A 16,640-nucleotide genomic window follows, 5' to 3' on the forward strand; every position below is an offset into this window, starting at 1 on the left:
TAGTGAAGAGCATGCCCATGGACAAGGCACCGGGGCCCGATGGATTTACGCGGCGGTTCTATGCATCATGCTGGCATGTCATAAAAGGTGATTTAATGAGGGCACTTCAAGCGTTCTACCAAGGTGACATGAGGGGTGCCCTGCCAGCCATTAACAAGGCAATTGTTTACTCCCTAAAAAGGATGGTGCGGTGGACATTCAAGATTTCAAGCCGGTGAGCCTAGTACATGGCGCGATCAAGATCTTTGACAAGACACTATCAACAAGACTTGCGGATGACCTGCCTTCTATAGTGGGGAAACACCAAAGCGCCTTCGTCAGAGGACGATCCATCCATGACAACTTCATGCTAGTGCAATGCATTGCACGAAGACTGCATGCCCTTTGAGGACGGGCTAAGAGAGATGCCAATGCGATCATTATCCTAGTTATGTGGCAACTGTGTAAGCACCGCAACTCGATCATCTTCGACGGAGCCACGCCATCCAAGAATCTAGTTATCCTCGCCGTCGCAAGAGAGGGCCGTGTGGAAGCGAGCGGGACTACTAAAGGGAGGCACAGACAGGTTCTTTGCCGAAGTGGAGGGGTGAGCTACAATGAGCAATTAGCAAGTCATCGACAGTGGAAGTGGTGTTGGTGTTTATGTATATATGTAATCTGTAACACTAACGTGAAAGGGCTCTTTACCTGGTTCCCTTCTTTATAATATAGTATGCACACTCATGCATATTCAAGAAAAAAACATCTTAAATATAGAGGTGCTTTTTTGTTAGAATAGTCGGATAGAGGAGCTTGTGGGGCTGAAATGGGTTGCCGTCTGTACGCCCCATTTGCTCCTGTTAGTTTTATTTAGAAATTTTTAGGTAATGTAAGTTCTAATCTTAGTAACAAAAATAGCCTTTAAATATTCGTGAGGTATAAATATTATTATATACATACAAACGAAATAAATTACTTTTCTAAACTGTTCGCGTATTATTTTAAATATATACATATATATGTAAAATAATATTTGTGAATTATTAAAATGTTTGTATAATTTTAAAAAATGCATATATATTTCAACATTGCAATTCATAAATATTATTTTAATTTGACAAATATTTCAATAATTATACACACATCTGTATAATTCGATCTTTGTACAATTAAAAATACTCATATTTAAGATTTAAACTGCTCATATGAATATTCAGTCGTGCTAATATTTAAATTATATATTTTTAATATAAGTCACAAGTGAATATTCATAAATATTTAGTTAATTTTTATATTCATCAATTTGAATAATTTAAATATAAGCTGCAAGTGTATTCTTTTTTATATTCACTAAGCATTTGAACTGCCCACATTTACTAAAAACAATTATATAATACATGTGTGTATATTTAAATGTTTTTATGTAGTACTAATCATCGTTTGTATGTATAATATTTATAACACACAAATATTTTCAACTTTATTTGTATTACTTACGTTTTACAAATATTTCAAAAGGAACTAGTGCGTGCAAAATGGGCCGCATTATGCGCCCCCAGTTTAAGGCCCACATGCATCATCACTATACTGCATTTTATCATTTGCGAATATCCCTATGCTACATTGATATATGTTATCCTTGTTGAACGTGCTAGTGTAGCGGCTGTGAGCATCTTTTTTGTGAGAAATAAAAATTCCAAGGTTTTTCTTTAAAGAAAAACAGGTCACACGCTACATGTCACTGACAGCGGGCCCCGTGCCACATTGGCCCGCCAAGGCAGCGTTGATTTTGTATCCAAACACGATTAGGACTGTATTTGCACAAGCCGATCCAAGTTATTGCACCAGTTCAATGCACACCACAAGTTCTAGCATCAAACTGATCGATTACACCAAGTTCAAGCATCACCGGTGCGATTGACTCAAGATAGAAGCACCGCCCGGCCATATGGCTTGGGGTTCGGTGGGGTGACCATCTTCGACCTGAACGCCGCAAGGGCGTCCCCCACTTTATCACAGTTTCTAGGAGCGTAAACTACTGAAAGAAACAGTACAGTTCAAGAACGCAAAGGCTTTTATCTCTCTACATAGGACACCATTTTTATAGGAAAAAATAGGACACCATTTTAATTTGGAGCACCCGGAACTACGGACGGACGCATTCCGTATGCTTGCCGAGCCGTGCGTCGGTGCGCGCGTGTCCCTTCCCTTTTGCGTGGTCGTCATGCGGGGGCATACGTGCACGCAGGGGACTCCTCAGCTTTGGTTTACCCCTCCGCTCGGTTTCACGTGTAAACCGACAACCCCGTTCCCCTCCAAAACAGGGGTCAATTCCCCGGAACAACACGAGACGCAGACATAACTTATGAACCTCTGCATGTAGATACAGCAGGGTTACTGCTACTAGACGTGCCCATGTCTGGATCTGAGCTTGACGCAAATATCCCGGTTGAAGCGCAGCAGCCGAGCGTTGAAACCTCGTCGCTGTAACAAACTTGGGAAACTCTTGGCAAGGCCTGGAAGAAACGGGCCGGCGTGTAGGTAGGGCCTACCCGGACGTACGGACCCTGTTGCCCTTACTTGCAAGAATGCTCAACTCTGCTCCATGCCCTCGTGGAGCTCGTTTACTTATTGGCACGGCCGGCGATCGAGCAGGGGGAACTCGCAGCTCCCACCTCTGAGCAAGATCCTTCGAGGAGAGGATGACTTTGCCGAGCCTCACGACGTGCCGGCATGCTACAGCTCGTCCGGGTGCAGGCAGGGTCACCGGCTGCGGCGGCGTCAGGGCGGCACCGCTCCGATCAAGATCAGGAAATGGTTTTGCTCCGAGCGTCTCCTCACCGTCGCCGTCGCCGTCGAGAGCGATCACCAGTTGCGCTCTGAAGCCGCCGCCATCGTACGGCGGCAAGGCGACGGAGAAGAAGAAGGTCAACCCCGGGGACCTCTTCACCTTCTCCTACAGGTTCAACACCGACATCCCCATGGGTGAGACTCCAGGGGTAAGTCGTCGCTGCCAGTGTCATCAGTGCTAGTAATAAGCTTTGGGTTCTTGGTTGCTAGGTGATCTGATTCCCCTGAGGTTCTTTCTGTGCTCAGGCATCCATCGACGAGTACCTGATGAACAGGCCGAGGATCGTCGGGGCCGTGTTCCCCGACGAGCGCAAGCGCACCAAACTCAACGACGTGAGTGATCTTTAACATTTCCTTCCAAAGTTTTCGTTTCCGAAACTGCGCGGCAACTCTGACGGTAGCTCCGTGGCGATCGACGGATGATGAATTTTGACAGGAGGAGTGGAGCGTGCAGCTGGTGCCGATCCAGTTCATGTTCCTGTCGGCGTGCCCGGTGATCGCCGTCCGCTTCGTGAGCAGGTCCGGCGGGGAGGGGTACCCGCCCCACGTCCCCGTGCACGCCACCAGCCTCCTCCTCATGGAAGTGGTAACCACTTTCTTCGCACCACCACCACCATCTTTAACTTTCTCACCATCATCGTCAGCCTGAGATCATGGCGGAATCAATGAGTGTGCAGACGGACTACAAGCTGAAGGGGCTGCAGAGGGACGCGATGCCGCCGCACCTGGCGCTGACGGTGCGGGGCTCGCTGTACCCGCAGCCGGAGGGGCGGAGGAGCCTGCGGGGCCACGTGGAGATGAGCGTGGGGTTCAACCTGCCGCCGGTGCTGGCGCTCGTGCCGGAGCCCATCATCCGGGGCGTCGGCGACACCGTGCTCCGGCAGCTGGCGGAGCAGATGAAGCACGACTTCGACACCGGCCTCGCCGCCGACTTCAAGAAGTACCGCACCGAGAAGCTCACCGAGAGGAGGAGGACCCCCCAACACTGAACGACAGACATTTTCCTTCTCTCTTTTTTTTTCTGGTGGCGTTGGCTGCTGCCCGGCAACATTCATGGAAGATTCTTTCGAACTTGTCGCACGAAAAAAGTAATAAGTTGCTAATGTATCGTGTTATTCGTCAGTGCGTCGACACGACTGACAAGATAATAACTTAGGATCCAATAGTTGTAAATACTGTAAATTATGGATACAAGAATATTCAGTTATGCAGAGACTGCTAATCTCAGGATAACTTCTGTGCCTACTGTTAGACTTGACCTCATTTCTTCCTGGCTAATACTATGCGTATCATGAGGCTGACAAGCCAACTTCACATCAATTAACTTTTCTGAACCATTAATCTCAGTCATCACATAGTAGGGTTTTTTCTTTGACGTCGCCAGGAAAGTCGCAGCATCAGTAAATTGTACTCACGTCGCAGCATCAGTACGACGATAGGACTGAGAATATACATAGTAGTAGTAACTTAAAATCTCATTTATTCACTGTAAATAGAATGTAAATAATTACAAGAATATTCAGTTTTACAGAGATTGCTAATCTCAAGCTAAATATGTACTCAGTCAGACTTGACTTCCACTCCATCTTGGCTATCATTGAATCTATATACCAGTTATTTTTTACCCTTTTTTTTTTGTGGCTTGAATCATCTATGTACCATTTAGTATACAAGGCATAGGGCCTGTGCTTCAACAGCTAGAAGAATGCAATTAACATATCTACACCGTGTATGTATCCCAAAGATCCTAGTCTTCCAGTGACCGGTTTCTCGCCCTCAAGTCACGCTCGAGGCTTTGAGGCGTTGGAGGAGTCCTTCCACGCCGGAAAAGGACGGCGAGAGCTTTCATTTGACGGCACATGTTGAAAACCTACAGACAAGGACAGGTATGATCAGTCGTCAACCAAACGATGGTACTTACGAAGGTCGTGCCATTTGTTTCCTTACTGATGAAGCCTCTAACTCTGCAATTCCTTCACATCCTTGACCACCACCCTGTAGAACGTCACAGTACTTTGCAGCATCATCCTCGTCTTCAAACACCTGAAACAAAAGAGGGTCATGATTCAGAAAATTGCAAACCAAACAGCTATTTGAAAAATTGCAGAAAGCTGGCCGTCACACATGCACAAACATTTTATATGTACCAACAGAAGAGCACAACATTCAGAATACACCTTAAGCGGCTTGCAAATTAGAACCATCCAATACATCTAAACAGTCTCACATGTCCTTTGTTTCTTGCTCAGTGATAACACATCAGGATTTAATAATTCAAAACGCAAACATTTATCGGTATGCTAAGCTCAAAAATGTTCACCGCATTGATAGATTGCTCTTTCTTTTTTGGGGTGTGAAAAGGTTAATTGATGTTGAAATGTTCATATGGTCTATGATAACACTTATAGTCCGTGTATGTTGCCTGACGGAAAGCACAAACTGTCCATAGGATGACTCCTAATTCCGTAAATACATTATCACTGGTATTGAATAGTCTCTTTCTTAGACTGCGCAATTTCTTATTGTCCTTCTGGTTCTTCAAACAGATTACCATGGTATACAATTAGGGAGCTCTACAATCATGAACAATATGCATAACTTACCCTTCTTCAGAATATATATATATATATATAATGAATAGCCTACAGTTAATCTAACTCCATTTGACCAATCCCTGGTACTGATTTATAGCCCCCATCCATTTACTTATTTAGAAGTCACATTCCCATGAACCCAAAGTATGCACTAGAAGATCAAAGGACATCAAAAGGCAGGACAGTTGGCTGACTTTCAAGAACATGTCTAAACAAAGACTAATTTTACTAACTACTCACCAGTACACCCTCTGTGAGATCTTCAACGACCATGCTAAACTTGGAGCCAGAGTACTTTGATCTAGTCCCAACTCCTGAGCCCCCTCCCTTTGAGAAAAGCATTCCAAGTTCCCTTTCGACTTCACTGCAGAGCATATTACATGATAACACCGTGCTCATAATCAGTTAACCACCCAATTATGACCAACTAACTACCTGTAACAATAGCAAGAAAAACTCTCACCTGCGGTTCCTGCGGGTTTTCATTGTCCATAGTTGATTGTCTCTTCTAGCCAGCACGTAGACTGGCTTGGGCTGTTGTTCCCTCCATGGGTTTGTCTCCAACACTGAACCATCATGACGACATGGCACAGTTAGTAAACATTCAAACCTCCGCATTCGAAGGACAACTACCGTTAGTTTGTCACAAGAATTACTTGGATAATCATAAGAGCAGGGTCACTTGTTATGGCTTTAACCTTATGGTGTTATTTGTGACTTGGGACTTGTGAGCATGAGAACATCATAAGTCCATAACCCTTCTTCAGTCATTCAGCCATTTCACCACTAGGCCTAGTTTGCGGCGCTACAGAAGCAGCACAAGCACAACCACAGCTAGCAGATATATCGATTCAGCATTTGATGCAAAGGCAATACAAAATCACACCATCCAAGGCAAAAGATGAGGAAACAGACGTGACTGCAAGAGTTGATAATCGCGTGTACACATGTGTATACCCAGTCCCACAGACTCCCAATACCACCTCAAAGCACACAAATTCTCGAAACAGGATAGGAGTGAACGTACAAGCCTCAAACAGGGGTTGTTTTTGCTCACCTTAAGATTCATCGTGGCACGCAATTCTACCGTACACACAAAGATCACACTCAGGTCACGGGAGCTTAGGCTAGGCATTTCATCAAACACTAGACGCGGGGACCTAAACCTGCCGATCACCATTCACCAACCATAGAAGATAGATCTAATTGAAGTCACTAAAGCTATACCCTGAGCAGATCAAGCCAGTAAGAACACGATCCAGGGCAAGGGCTAATGGTCTGGAGGAGTCGTACCGTCGTAGGCGAGGGAGTCGAGCGACTCCATGAGGTGGCGGCGCATGCCGTAGGCGCGGGAGGAGACGCGGCGCAGCAGCTCGCCGGATGTCCCGGGGATGCCGCCGTCCATCCCCATGGCCCTCTCCACCTCCTCGTCGCCTCCCTCCGGGGACGGCGGCGGAGGGGGAGGGGGAGGGGGCCTGGACGAGGCGGCGGCCACGACCGCGCGGCGGTGCGTGGCGGCGAGGCGCGGCCGCGGCGCCGGGAAGGAGAGGAGGTTGCTGGCCAGGGTGGTGGCCGCCGGCGACGGCGTCGGCGGGGGCGGGAGCGACGGCAGGGATGCTGCCATTTTTACGGTCCTAGCGGAGCAGAGGAAGGCGGGGGGAGTTGGAGTGGAACAGGGGAGGGTAGGAAGTGGAAGCGGAACGTGGACACGGCACGGCAGCTACGGTCTCCTCGTGTTGTGGAGATTTTTTCTACCGCGGTCGCGGTGGGCGGTGGATGTGTCCGGCGCGTTGGTTTGGCCGGGCCGGTGCCGTGCCACGACTCACGAGCGGCAGCGGCCGTGTTTTCCTTTTGCGCGGAGAAATTTCGCCATTCCAGTTCAGATTCAGCGTGGATAAATTTTTTATTTGTTTGAAATGGCGCCATAAAATTGTAACCAACCATTAATTGAGACGAAATTATACTTTTTTTAACTGTCACCTGGGGGGACTCCCCACCTGAATATATTTCAACGAAAAAATAACCAACACAGGTTTAGTTTAGGAGAGACGGGAGGAGAAAGAATCCCGCCACATTCCGTCTTGGACTTTTTGATCCGCCTTTCAGAGACGGTGAGACCAAAAGGTGAGATCAGAGATTACAGTCCGGATTACATCAAATGGGGGTTTGGACAACCCCTCCAGAAGTCCTGCCATTCCTCACGTCCCAAATTTTCCAAATCACTAACAGCAGGACAGAAGGCCAAACCGACCGCGGAAGGCTTGGATGACGGGGCCTGCTCCACAACTCTGAAAGAGGCGAGAAGCATGGCTGAAGACCTGGCGCTTCCCAAATGGCAAGTGAATGGGACACGAGAAAAACAGGTGGACGCGGTCCTCCTGAGCAGCATCGCAGCATGGACAAGTTAATGAGTCGATGATAGTCTTGCAGTGCAAGTTGGCCCGAGTGTTCAGCCTATCCAAGTAGAATAACCATCCAAAGATTCGGACCCTGTTGGGCACATTTGAATCCCAAATGTGTGCAAGATTTGGATAGGACAACTGCGAAGCAAGAGCATCATAGGCGCCCTTGGTGGAGAAGGGGGCCCCGTTTAGTAGTGACTGTTCATCAGGTGCTTCCGAGAGGTTCACATCCTACAACAAAAGTCCCAAGGCAGCCAATTCATTGGAAGCGATTAGGGTTAGTCAGCTACGCAAGCCCAGATAAATCCCATCCATCACTAGTTTTTTAACAAGAGCATTTGGCTTTATGGGGTGAGAAAACAAGGTTGGGAAAGTAGTGGAGAGGGGCTGGGGAAGTAACCATCGATCTAACAAAAAAAAGGTGGATGAGCCATCCCCTATATTAACATGTGAAATCTCTCTAAAGGTGTTTAAAAATAACCTTGCCAAAAAAGGACGCGTTTTTACCTAGACCTATACGCAGGAGAGAGTGCTTATGAATCCAATCCTTCCAAGGCAGAAGAGGCGAGCGAAGGAATTTGAATGCAAATTTCAACATAGGGAGAAAAATTATGCTCGTAAGTTTTTAACTCCTAAACCACCAACCTGCTTAGGCATACAGACCCTATCCCATGGATACCGGGCACTTAGCCCCAGAGAAAGCATCGTCGTTTGACTAGAAGAAGATCCTTCTGCGCTTATCAGTTTCTTCTGAAACGATTATTGGAAGAGAAAAACACATCATAAAATAGGTGGGGAGACTGTCAAGAATGGCAGATAGCAGTATGAGACTGCCCCCATGAGAGAGTAGAAGAGCGCGCCAACCAGCTAAATAGATATATCATCGGTCAATTATGGGTTATAATGCAGAAAGAGGGAGTTTATGCGAGGAGAGAGGAAGGCCAATGTACTTTTGCAGAAAGGTGGTGACTGAGGTGGCCAGTGTCTCTGCCATAGAGAAGACGAGCTCCGGCTCAATATTTAGAGGAACAAGCGTGGTTTTGGAGAAATTAATGGAGACGCCTTTGGCACTAGGAAAATCATCTAGGATACGTTTAAGATTCGTGGCAGCCGGTGTTGGGGAACGTAGTAATTTTTTAAAAAAAATCCTACGCACACGCAAGATCATGGTGATGCATAGCAACGAGAGGGAAGAGTATCGTCCACGTACCCTCGTAGACCGTAAGCGGAAGCGTTATGAAAATGCGGTTGATGTAGTCGAACGTCTTCACGATCCGACTGATCCAAGTACCGAACACACGGCACCTTCGAGTTCAGCACACGTTCAGCTCGATGACGTCCCACAAATTCCGATCCAGCAGAGCTTCACGGGAGAGTCCCGTCAGCACGACGGCGTGTTGATAGTGATGATGTTGCTACTGACGCAGGGCTTCGCCTAAGCACCGCTACGATATGATCGAGGTTGATTATGGTGGAGGGGGCACCGCACACGGCTAAGGGATCAATGATCAACTTGTGTGTCTAGAGGTGCCCCCTGCCCCCGTATATAAAGGAGCAAGGGGGAGGCCGACCGGCCCTCTATGGCGCGCCAGGAGGAGGAGGAGTCCTCCTCCTTATAGGAGTAGGACTCCCCTCTTTCATACTCCTACTAGGAGGGGAAAGGAAGGGGAGAGGGAGAAGGAAAGGGGGGCGCTGTCGTGGTTCTAAGTCTGACAGTAGAATATGGGGGTAGGAATGGAGAGGCAAGATCTTAGCTATGGAGGAGTTGTATACACAAGGTTTACGAGTTCAGGCCCTTCTCGGAGGAATTAATAGCCCTACGTCTCGGAGCCTGGAGGCGGTCGACTGGATTATACGTGTGTGAGTTACAGGGGGTGCGAACCTTTGTCCCAGAGGAGGGGGTGGCTTATATAGAGTGCGCTAGGACCCCAGCTCCCCTCCGTTACGCAGGGTTCAATATACATTAAGAGGAGGCATTACAGATAACGCCTGTATTAAAGTGCTACAAATGAGCATTAAGTATGAGAATGAATGCTTGACCGTTGCTGCGCGGAGTGGCTTTAGGTCTTCTGATATGTCGAGTGGTTTGGTGGTCGAGTGACCTGAGTAAGAGAGGTCTCCGAGTGATTGATAGGTCGAGTGGACTTTGCTTCGACACCTTTGTTGGTCCTCTGCTTCTGATTCTTGAACTCCTTAGTTCTTAGGACAAGACTTTAGGTGGGGCGTATAGGTCAGGCCTATTACCCTACCCTAGGTCTGTGTCTACATCATTAGCCCCCGAATGGATCGAGGTTTGAGTGAAAAAGAAGGACGGTAGTTGACCTGGTTCTCGCCCTTGATCTGCCTTGTCTCCTTCTCCGAGTGGAGGATAGCTGTTGAAACTTTCGACTTCGTTTCAGTCGCCTTGATCGATTCAAGAATCACCGACTGGTTTGTTCAGTGACATCTGTCGAGTGATATCTCTGATTGGAATCTTTGGTGAGATCGGTTACAGTGGATCCCGTATCTCACGGGATTCGAAATTTGAGTGGAAGCGCGCCAGGCGGAGCGTCCCGCGGTAAGTGGAGTAGATAAATCGGACGTTTCGATTTCCGCGCCACCTTTTTCGCCATGTATCACGTGCGCAACTGTTGGGAGGACTTGACAGGACTGATCGGGCCCACGCTTCAGCCACTCGGGAGTAGGCCTTTAAAAGCGGCGAAGCCGAGGCATTCGCACCGTGCGTGCTCATTCCCCTTCTTCTTCCTCTCGCATCTCCACCTCGCCTAGCACAACCACTCTCAACACCGCTGTCCTGCCGCCATGGGGAAGGACAAAACGGCGGCGCTGGAGCGTGTGAAGAAGGCGACAGGGGCGGGGAAGAACAAGAAGATGAATCAGGCATCTTCATCGCGCTCGAGGCTGCCGTCAGGTTGGATCCAGGGATACTGGATCCGATCTTCGCTCCGGCAAGAGGACTTGGATGATTTGGCCGAGTTAGGGCTGATCGTCCATGAGTCCGCGCGCCTGCCGAAGGGGGAATCGGAGCCGCAGCCGCAACCGGGTGAGTGTGTCTTGCTCGCCACCCATGTCGATCGTGGTTTCTCGCTTCCACCACATCCTTTCTTTTGGGGCTTCTTAAACTTTTTCGGTGCCCAACTCCATCACTTTACTCCCAATACCATCACGTACCTTGCTACGTTCGTCTCTATGTGTGAGAATTTTTTGGGGTGTCGACCGCACTGGGGCCTCTTCAAACACATCTTTACCATCCGATCCCAAATCGTGAAGAAAGCGAACTTGAAAGACGAGAAAACCCATGTTATCCAGATGTGCGGGGGCCTAGGCATTCAGAAGAGGAAGAGGAGCTCTTTTCCTCCGATGACTCTTCCTGAATCGGTCAGGGGCTGGCAGTCGACCTGGTTCTACTGCCAGGATATCATGACCCCAGGCCAATCAACCGGACTTCCCCCTTTTTCTTTTGATCGTGTCCAAACTCCATCTTCCTTGCGAGTGACCGCTGCTGAGAAGGCAGAGACAGACATACTAGTTGAGAGAGTAGTCTAACTGATCAATCAGGGCGTCACTGGTATGGACCTGCTCGAGGTGTTCCTCAGTCGGCAGATCCAACCCCTCCAAGCTCGTGATCATTCTATGTGGATGTACTCCAGGGCTGGTGACACTGCTCGGGTTCATCCGAAGGAAGTGGAGGCCAAAACTGTGGCCGACTGGCTGCTGGGCATTACTGGGAACAAATACAACCCCAGGGGTGCCAGGAGAGTCGACCCTTTCAGCGACAGCAACCTGCCGGACAAGGTCTGGTCGTCATAACTGAATTTTTGAACATATTTTTCGACTGATTGAGGTTCCGACTGACTTATGATCAGCTCCTTGTTTTGCAGATCTACACGGAGATGTATTCGATGCCCAATGGTGAACAAGCCCTGGAGCAAGACCAAGAGGGCGGGGACAGCGCCGAGGAGAGCGGCGAGTGGGAGTCCCCAGCTAATGGTGAAGATGATGAGAGTGACGAATTTGACGATGAGGAGGTGGCCGACTCGCCGCCTCGCTCTGAACGTCGATCCAAGCAGCGGCACGACCCCGTGAGCAGACGCGGCAAAGCTGTGGCGTCGAGTGCTCCATCTCACAAGCGCGCTCGGTCTCCGACTCCAGAGTTGACTGAGACGGTCCCCAAGCAGCCCAAAGCTAATCCTTCGAAGGCTCGGAAGACCTTGCCCAGGATCAACATGGACGTCCCTGTTGCCTCTGGGTAAATGTTCTTCTCATATTTTCTCGTTCCGATCGGTTTTCTTGTTCTGACCGAGCGGATGATGAACCTGTTGGAAATATGCCCTAGAGGCAATAATAAAATGGTTATTATTATATTTCTTTATTCATGATAATTGTCTATTTGTTCATGCTATAATTGTGTTATCCGGAAATCGTAATACATGTGTGAATACATAGACCACAACACGTCCCTAGTGAGCCTCTAGTTGACTAGCTCGTTGATCAAAAGATAGTCATGGTTTCCTGACTATGGACATTGGATGTCATTGATAACGGGATCACATCATTAGGAGAATGATGTGATGGACAAGACCCAATCCTAAGCTTAGCTCAAAGATCGTGTAGTTCGTTTGCTGTAGCTTTTCTGAATGTCAAGTATCATTTCCTTAGACCATGAGATTGTGCAACTCCCGGATACCGTAGGAGTGCCTTGGGTGTGCCAAACGTCACAATGTAACTAGGTGACTATAAAGGTACATTACAGGTATCTCTAAAAGTGTCTGTTGGATTGGTACGAATCGAGACTGGGATTTGTCACTCCGTATGACGGAGAGGTATCTCTGGGCCCACTCGTTAATGCATCATCATAATGAGCTCAATGTGATCAAGTGGTTGATCACGGGATCATGCATTACGGTACGAGTAAAGTGACTTGCCGGTAACGAGACTGAACAAGGTATTGGGATACCGACGATCGAGTCTCGGGCAAGTAACGTACCGATTGACAAAGGGAATTGAATACGGGATTGATTAAGTCCTCGACATCGTGGTTCATCTGATGAGATCATTGAGGAGAATGTGGGAGCCAACATGGGTATCCAGATCCCGCTGTTGGTTATTGATCGGAGAGGCGTCTCGGTCATGTCTGCATGTCTCCCGAACCCGTAGGGTCTACACACTTAAGGTTCGGTGACGCTAGGGTTGTAGAGATATTAGTATGCAGCAACCCGAAAGTTGTTCGGAGTCCCGGATGAGATCCCGGACGTCACGAGGAGTTCCGGAATGGTCCGGAGGTGAAGAATTATATATAGGAAGTGCAGTTTCGGCCATCGGGAAGGATTCGGAATCACCGGTATTGTACCGGGACCACCGGATGGGTCCCGGGGGTCCACCCATCCCGGAGGGCCTCGTGGGCTGAAGTGGGGAGGGAACCAGCCCCTAGTGGGCTGGTGTGCCCCCCCTTTGGGCCCCCCTGCGCCTAGGGTTGGAAACCCTAGGGTGGGGGGCGCCTCCACTTGCCTTGGGGGGCAAGTCTCCCCCTTTGGCCGCCCCCCCAAGGAGATCCCATCTCCTAGGGCCGGCACCCCCCCAGGGGGCCTATATAAAGGGAGGGGGGAGGGCAGCTGCACCTCAAGTCTTGGCGCCTCCCTCTCCCCTGCTACACCTCTCCCTCTCGCAGAAGCTCGGCGAAGCCCTGCTGCATCCACCACCACGCCGTCGTGCTGCTGGATCTTCATCAACCTCTCCTTCCCCTTTGCTGGATCAAGAAGGAGGAGACGTCATCCGCTCCGTACGTGTGTTGAACGCGGAGGTGCCGTCTGTTCGGCACTTGGTCATCGGTGATTTGGATCACGGCGAGTACGACTCCATCATCCCCGTTCTCTTGAACGTTCCGCTCGCGATCTACAAGGGTATGTAGATGCACTCTCCTATCGTTGCTAGTTGACTCCATAGATTGATCTTGGTGAAACGTAGGAATTTTTTTTGTTTTCTGCTATGTTCTCCAACAGTGGCATCATGAGCTAGGTCTATGCGTAGTTACTATGCACGAGTAGAACACAAAGTAGTTGTGGTTGTCGATATTGTCAATTTGCTTGCCGTTACTAGTCTTATCTTGATTCGGCAGCATCGTGGGATGAAGCGGCCCGGACCAACCTTACATGTACGCTTACATGAGACTGGTTCCACCGATTGACATGCACTAGTTGCATAAGGTGGCTGGCGGGTGTCTGTCTCTCCCACTTTAGTCGGATCGGATTCGATGAATAGGGTCCTTATGAAGGGTAAATAGAAATTGGCAATTCACGTTGTGGTTTTGGCGTAGGTAAGAAACGTTCTTGCTAGAAACCTATAGCAGCCACGTAAAAACTTGCAACAACAATTAGAGGACGTCTAACTTGTTTTTGCAGCAAGTGTTTTGTGATGTGATATGGCCAAAAGTTGTGATGAATGATGAATGATATATGTGATGTATGAGATTGATCATGTTCTTGTAATAGGGATCACGACTTGCATGTCGATGAGTATGACAACTGGCAGGAGCCATAAGAGTTGTCTTTATTTATTTATGACATGCGTGTCAACATAAACGTCATGTAATTACTTTACTTTATTGCTAAAGCGTTAGCCATAGTAGTAGAAGTAATAGTTGGCGAGCAACTTCATGGAGACACGATGATGGAGATCATGATGATGGAGATCATGGTGTCATGCCGGTGACAAGATGATCATGGAGCCCCAAGATGGAGATCAAAGGAGCTATATGATATTGGCCATATCATGTCACTATTATTTGATTGCATGTGATGTTTATCATGTTTTTGCATCTTGTTTACTTAGAACGACGGTAGTAAATAAGATGATCCCTCATAATAATTTCAAGAAAGTGTTCCCCCTAACTGTGCGCCATTGCGACAGTTCATTGTTTCGAAGCACCACGTGATGATCGGGTGTGATAGATTCCATCGTTCACATACAACGGGTGTAAGACAGATTTACACACGCAATACACTTAGGTTGACTTGACAAGCCTAGCATGTACAGACATTGCCTCGGAACACAGAAGACCGAAAGGTCGAGCATGAGTTGTATAGAAGATACGATCAACATGAAGATGTTCACCGATGTTGACTAGTCCGTCTCACGTGATGATCGGACACGGCCTAGTCAACTCAGATCATGTTATACTTAGATGACTGGAGGGATGTCTATCTAAGTGGGAGTTCATTGAATAATTTGATTAGATGAACTTAATTATCATGAAATTAGTCTAAAATCTTTACAATATGTCTTGTAGATCAAATGGCCAACGCTGTCCTCAACTTCAACGCGTTCCTAGAGAAAACCAAGCTGAAAGACGATGGCATCAACTATACGGACTGGGTCCGGAACCTGAGGATCATCCTCATAGCTGCCAAGAAAGATTATGTCCTAGAAGCACCGCTAGGTGACGCACCCGTCCCACAGAACCAAGACGTTATGAACGCTTGGTAGACACGTGCTGATGATTACTCCCTCGTTCAGTGCGGCATGCTTTACAGCTTAGAACCGGGGCTCCAAAAGCATTTTGAGCGACACAGAGCATATGAGATGTTTGAAGAGCTGAAAATGGTTTTCCAAGCTCATGCCCGGGTCAAGAGATATGAAGTCTACGACAAGTTCTTCAGCTGTAAGATGGAGGAAAATAGTTCTGTCATTGAGCACATACTCAAAATGTCTGGGTTGCATAACCGCTTGACTCAGCTGGGAGTTAATCTCCCGGATGACGCGGTCATTGACAGAATCCTTCAGTCGCTTCCACCAAGCTACAAGAGCTTTGTGATGAACTTCAATATGTAGGGGATGGAAAAGACCATTCCTGAAGTATTTGCAATGCTGAAATCAGCAGAGGTAGAAGTCAAAAAGGAACATCAAGTGTTGATGGTGAATAAAACCACTAAGTTCAAGAAAGGCAAGGGTAAGAAGAACTTCAAGAAGGATGGCAAGGGAGTTGCGGCGCCCGGTAAGCAAGCTGCCGGGAAGAAGCCAAAGAATGGACCCAAGCCCGAGACTGAGTGCTTTTATTGCAAGGGAAGTGGTCACTGGAAGCGGAACTGCCCCAAATACTTAGCGGACAAGAAGGTCGGCACCACAAAAGGTATATGTGATATACATGTAATTGATGTGTACCTTACCAGTACTCGTAGTAGCTCCTGGGTATTTGATACCGGTGCGGTTGCTCACATTTGTAACTCAAAGCAGGAGCTGTGGAATAAACGAAGACTGGCGAAGAACGAGGTGACGATGCGCGTCGGGAATGGTTCCAAGGTCGATGTGATCGCCGTCGGCACGCTACCTCTAAATTTACCTACGGGATTAGTTTTAAACCTCAACAATTGTTATTTAGTGCCAACTTTGAGCATGAACATTGTATCAGGATCTCGTTTAATACGAGATGGCTACTCATTTAAATCCGAGAATAATGGTTGTTCTATTTATATGAGAGATATGTTTTATGGTCATGCTCCGATGGTGAATGGTTTATTCTTAATGAATCTCGAGCGTAATGCTACACATGTTCATAGTGTGAATACCAAAAGATGTAAGGTTGATAATGATAGTCCCACATACTTGTGGCACTGCCGCCTTGGTCACATAGGTGTCAAACGCATGAAGAAGCTCCATGCAGATGGACTTTTAGAGTCTCTTGATTACAAATCATTTGACACATGTGAACCATGCCTCATGGGTAAAATGACCAAGACTCCGTTCTCAGGAACAATGGAGCGAGCAACCAACTTATTGGAAATCATACATACTGATGTGTGCGGTCCAATGAGTGTTGAGG

The 16,640-nt window shown here is 47.9% G+C and overlaps 2 protein-coding genes across 2 annotated transcripts; one reads left to right on the plus strand and one right to left on the minus strand.

The window, feature by feature from the left end:
• Positions 1 to 2,536: 2,536 nt before the first annotated feature.
• On the plus strand, positions 2,537 to 4,066 carry LOC123084798 (uncharacterized). The gene is made up of 4 exons (XM_044506310.1): positions 2,537 to 2,978; positions 3,076 to 3,162; positions 3,266 to 3,415; positions 3,507 to 4,066. Exons 1-4 carry the CDS (start codon positions 2,682 to 2,684, stop codon positions 3,816 to 3,818), a joined length of 846 nt encoding a protein of 281 aa, XP_044362245.1. The 5' UTR covers positions 2,537 to 2,681; the 3' UTR covers positions 3,819 to 4,066.
• Positions 4,067 to 4,292: 226 nt separating this feature from the next.
• Positions 4,293 to 7,140, minus strand: LOC123084799 (uncharacterized). The gene is made up of 5 exons (XM_044506311.1): positions 6,717 to 7,140; positions 5,887 to 5,989; positions 5,664 to 5,787; positions 4,777 to 4,872; positions 4,293 to 4,699 (listed from the first exon to the last, which is right to left on the minus strand). The coding sequence occupies exons 1-5, from the start codon at positions 7,045 to 7,047 to the stop codon at positions 4,577 to 4,579; spliced, it is 777 nt and encodes a 258-aa protein (XP_044362246.1). The 5' UTR covers positions 7,048 to 7,140; the 3' UTR covers positions 4,293 to 4,576.
• Between the last annotated feature and the right edge of the window lie 9,500 nt (positions 7,141 to 16,640).

Source organism: Triticum aestivum, chromosome 4A (genome assembly GCF_018294505.1).
Source record: "Triticum aestivum cultivar Chinese Spring chromosome 4A, IWGSC CS RefSeq v2.1, whole genome shotgun sequence".
Taxonomy (NCBI): Eukaryota; Viridiplantae; Streptophyta; class Magnoliopsida; order Poales; family Poaceae; genus Triticum; species Triticum aestivum.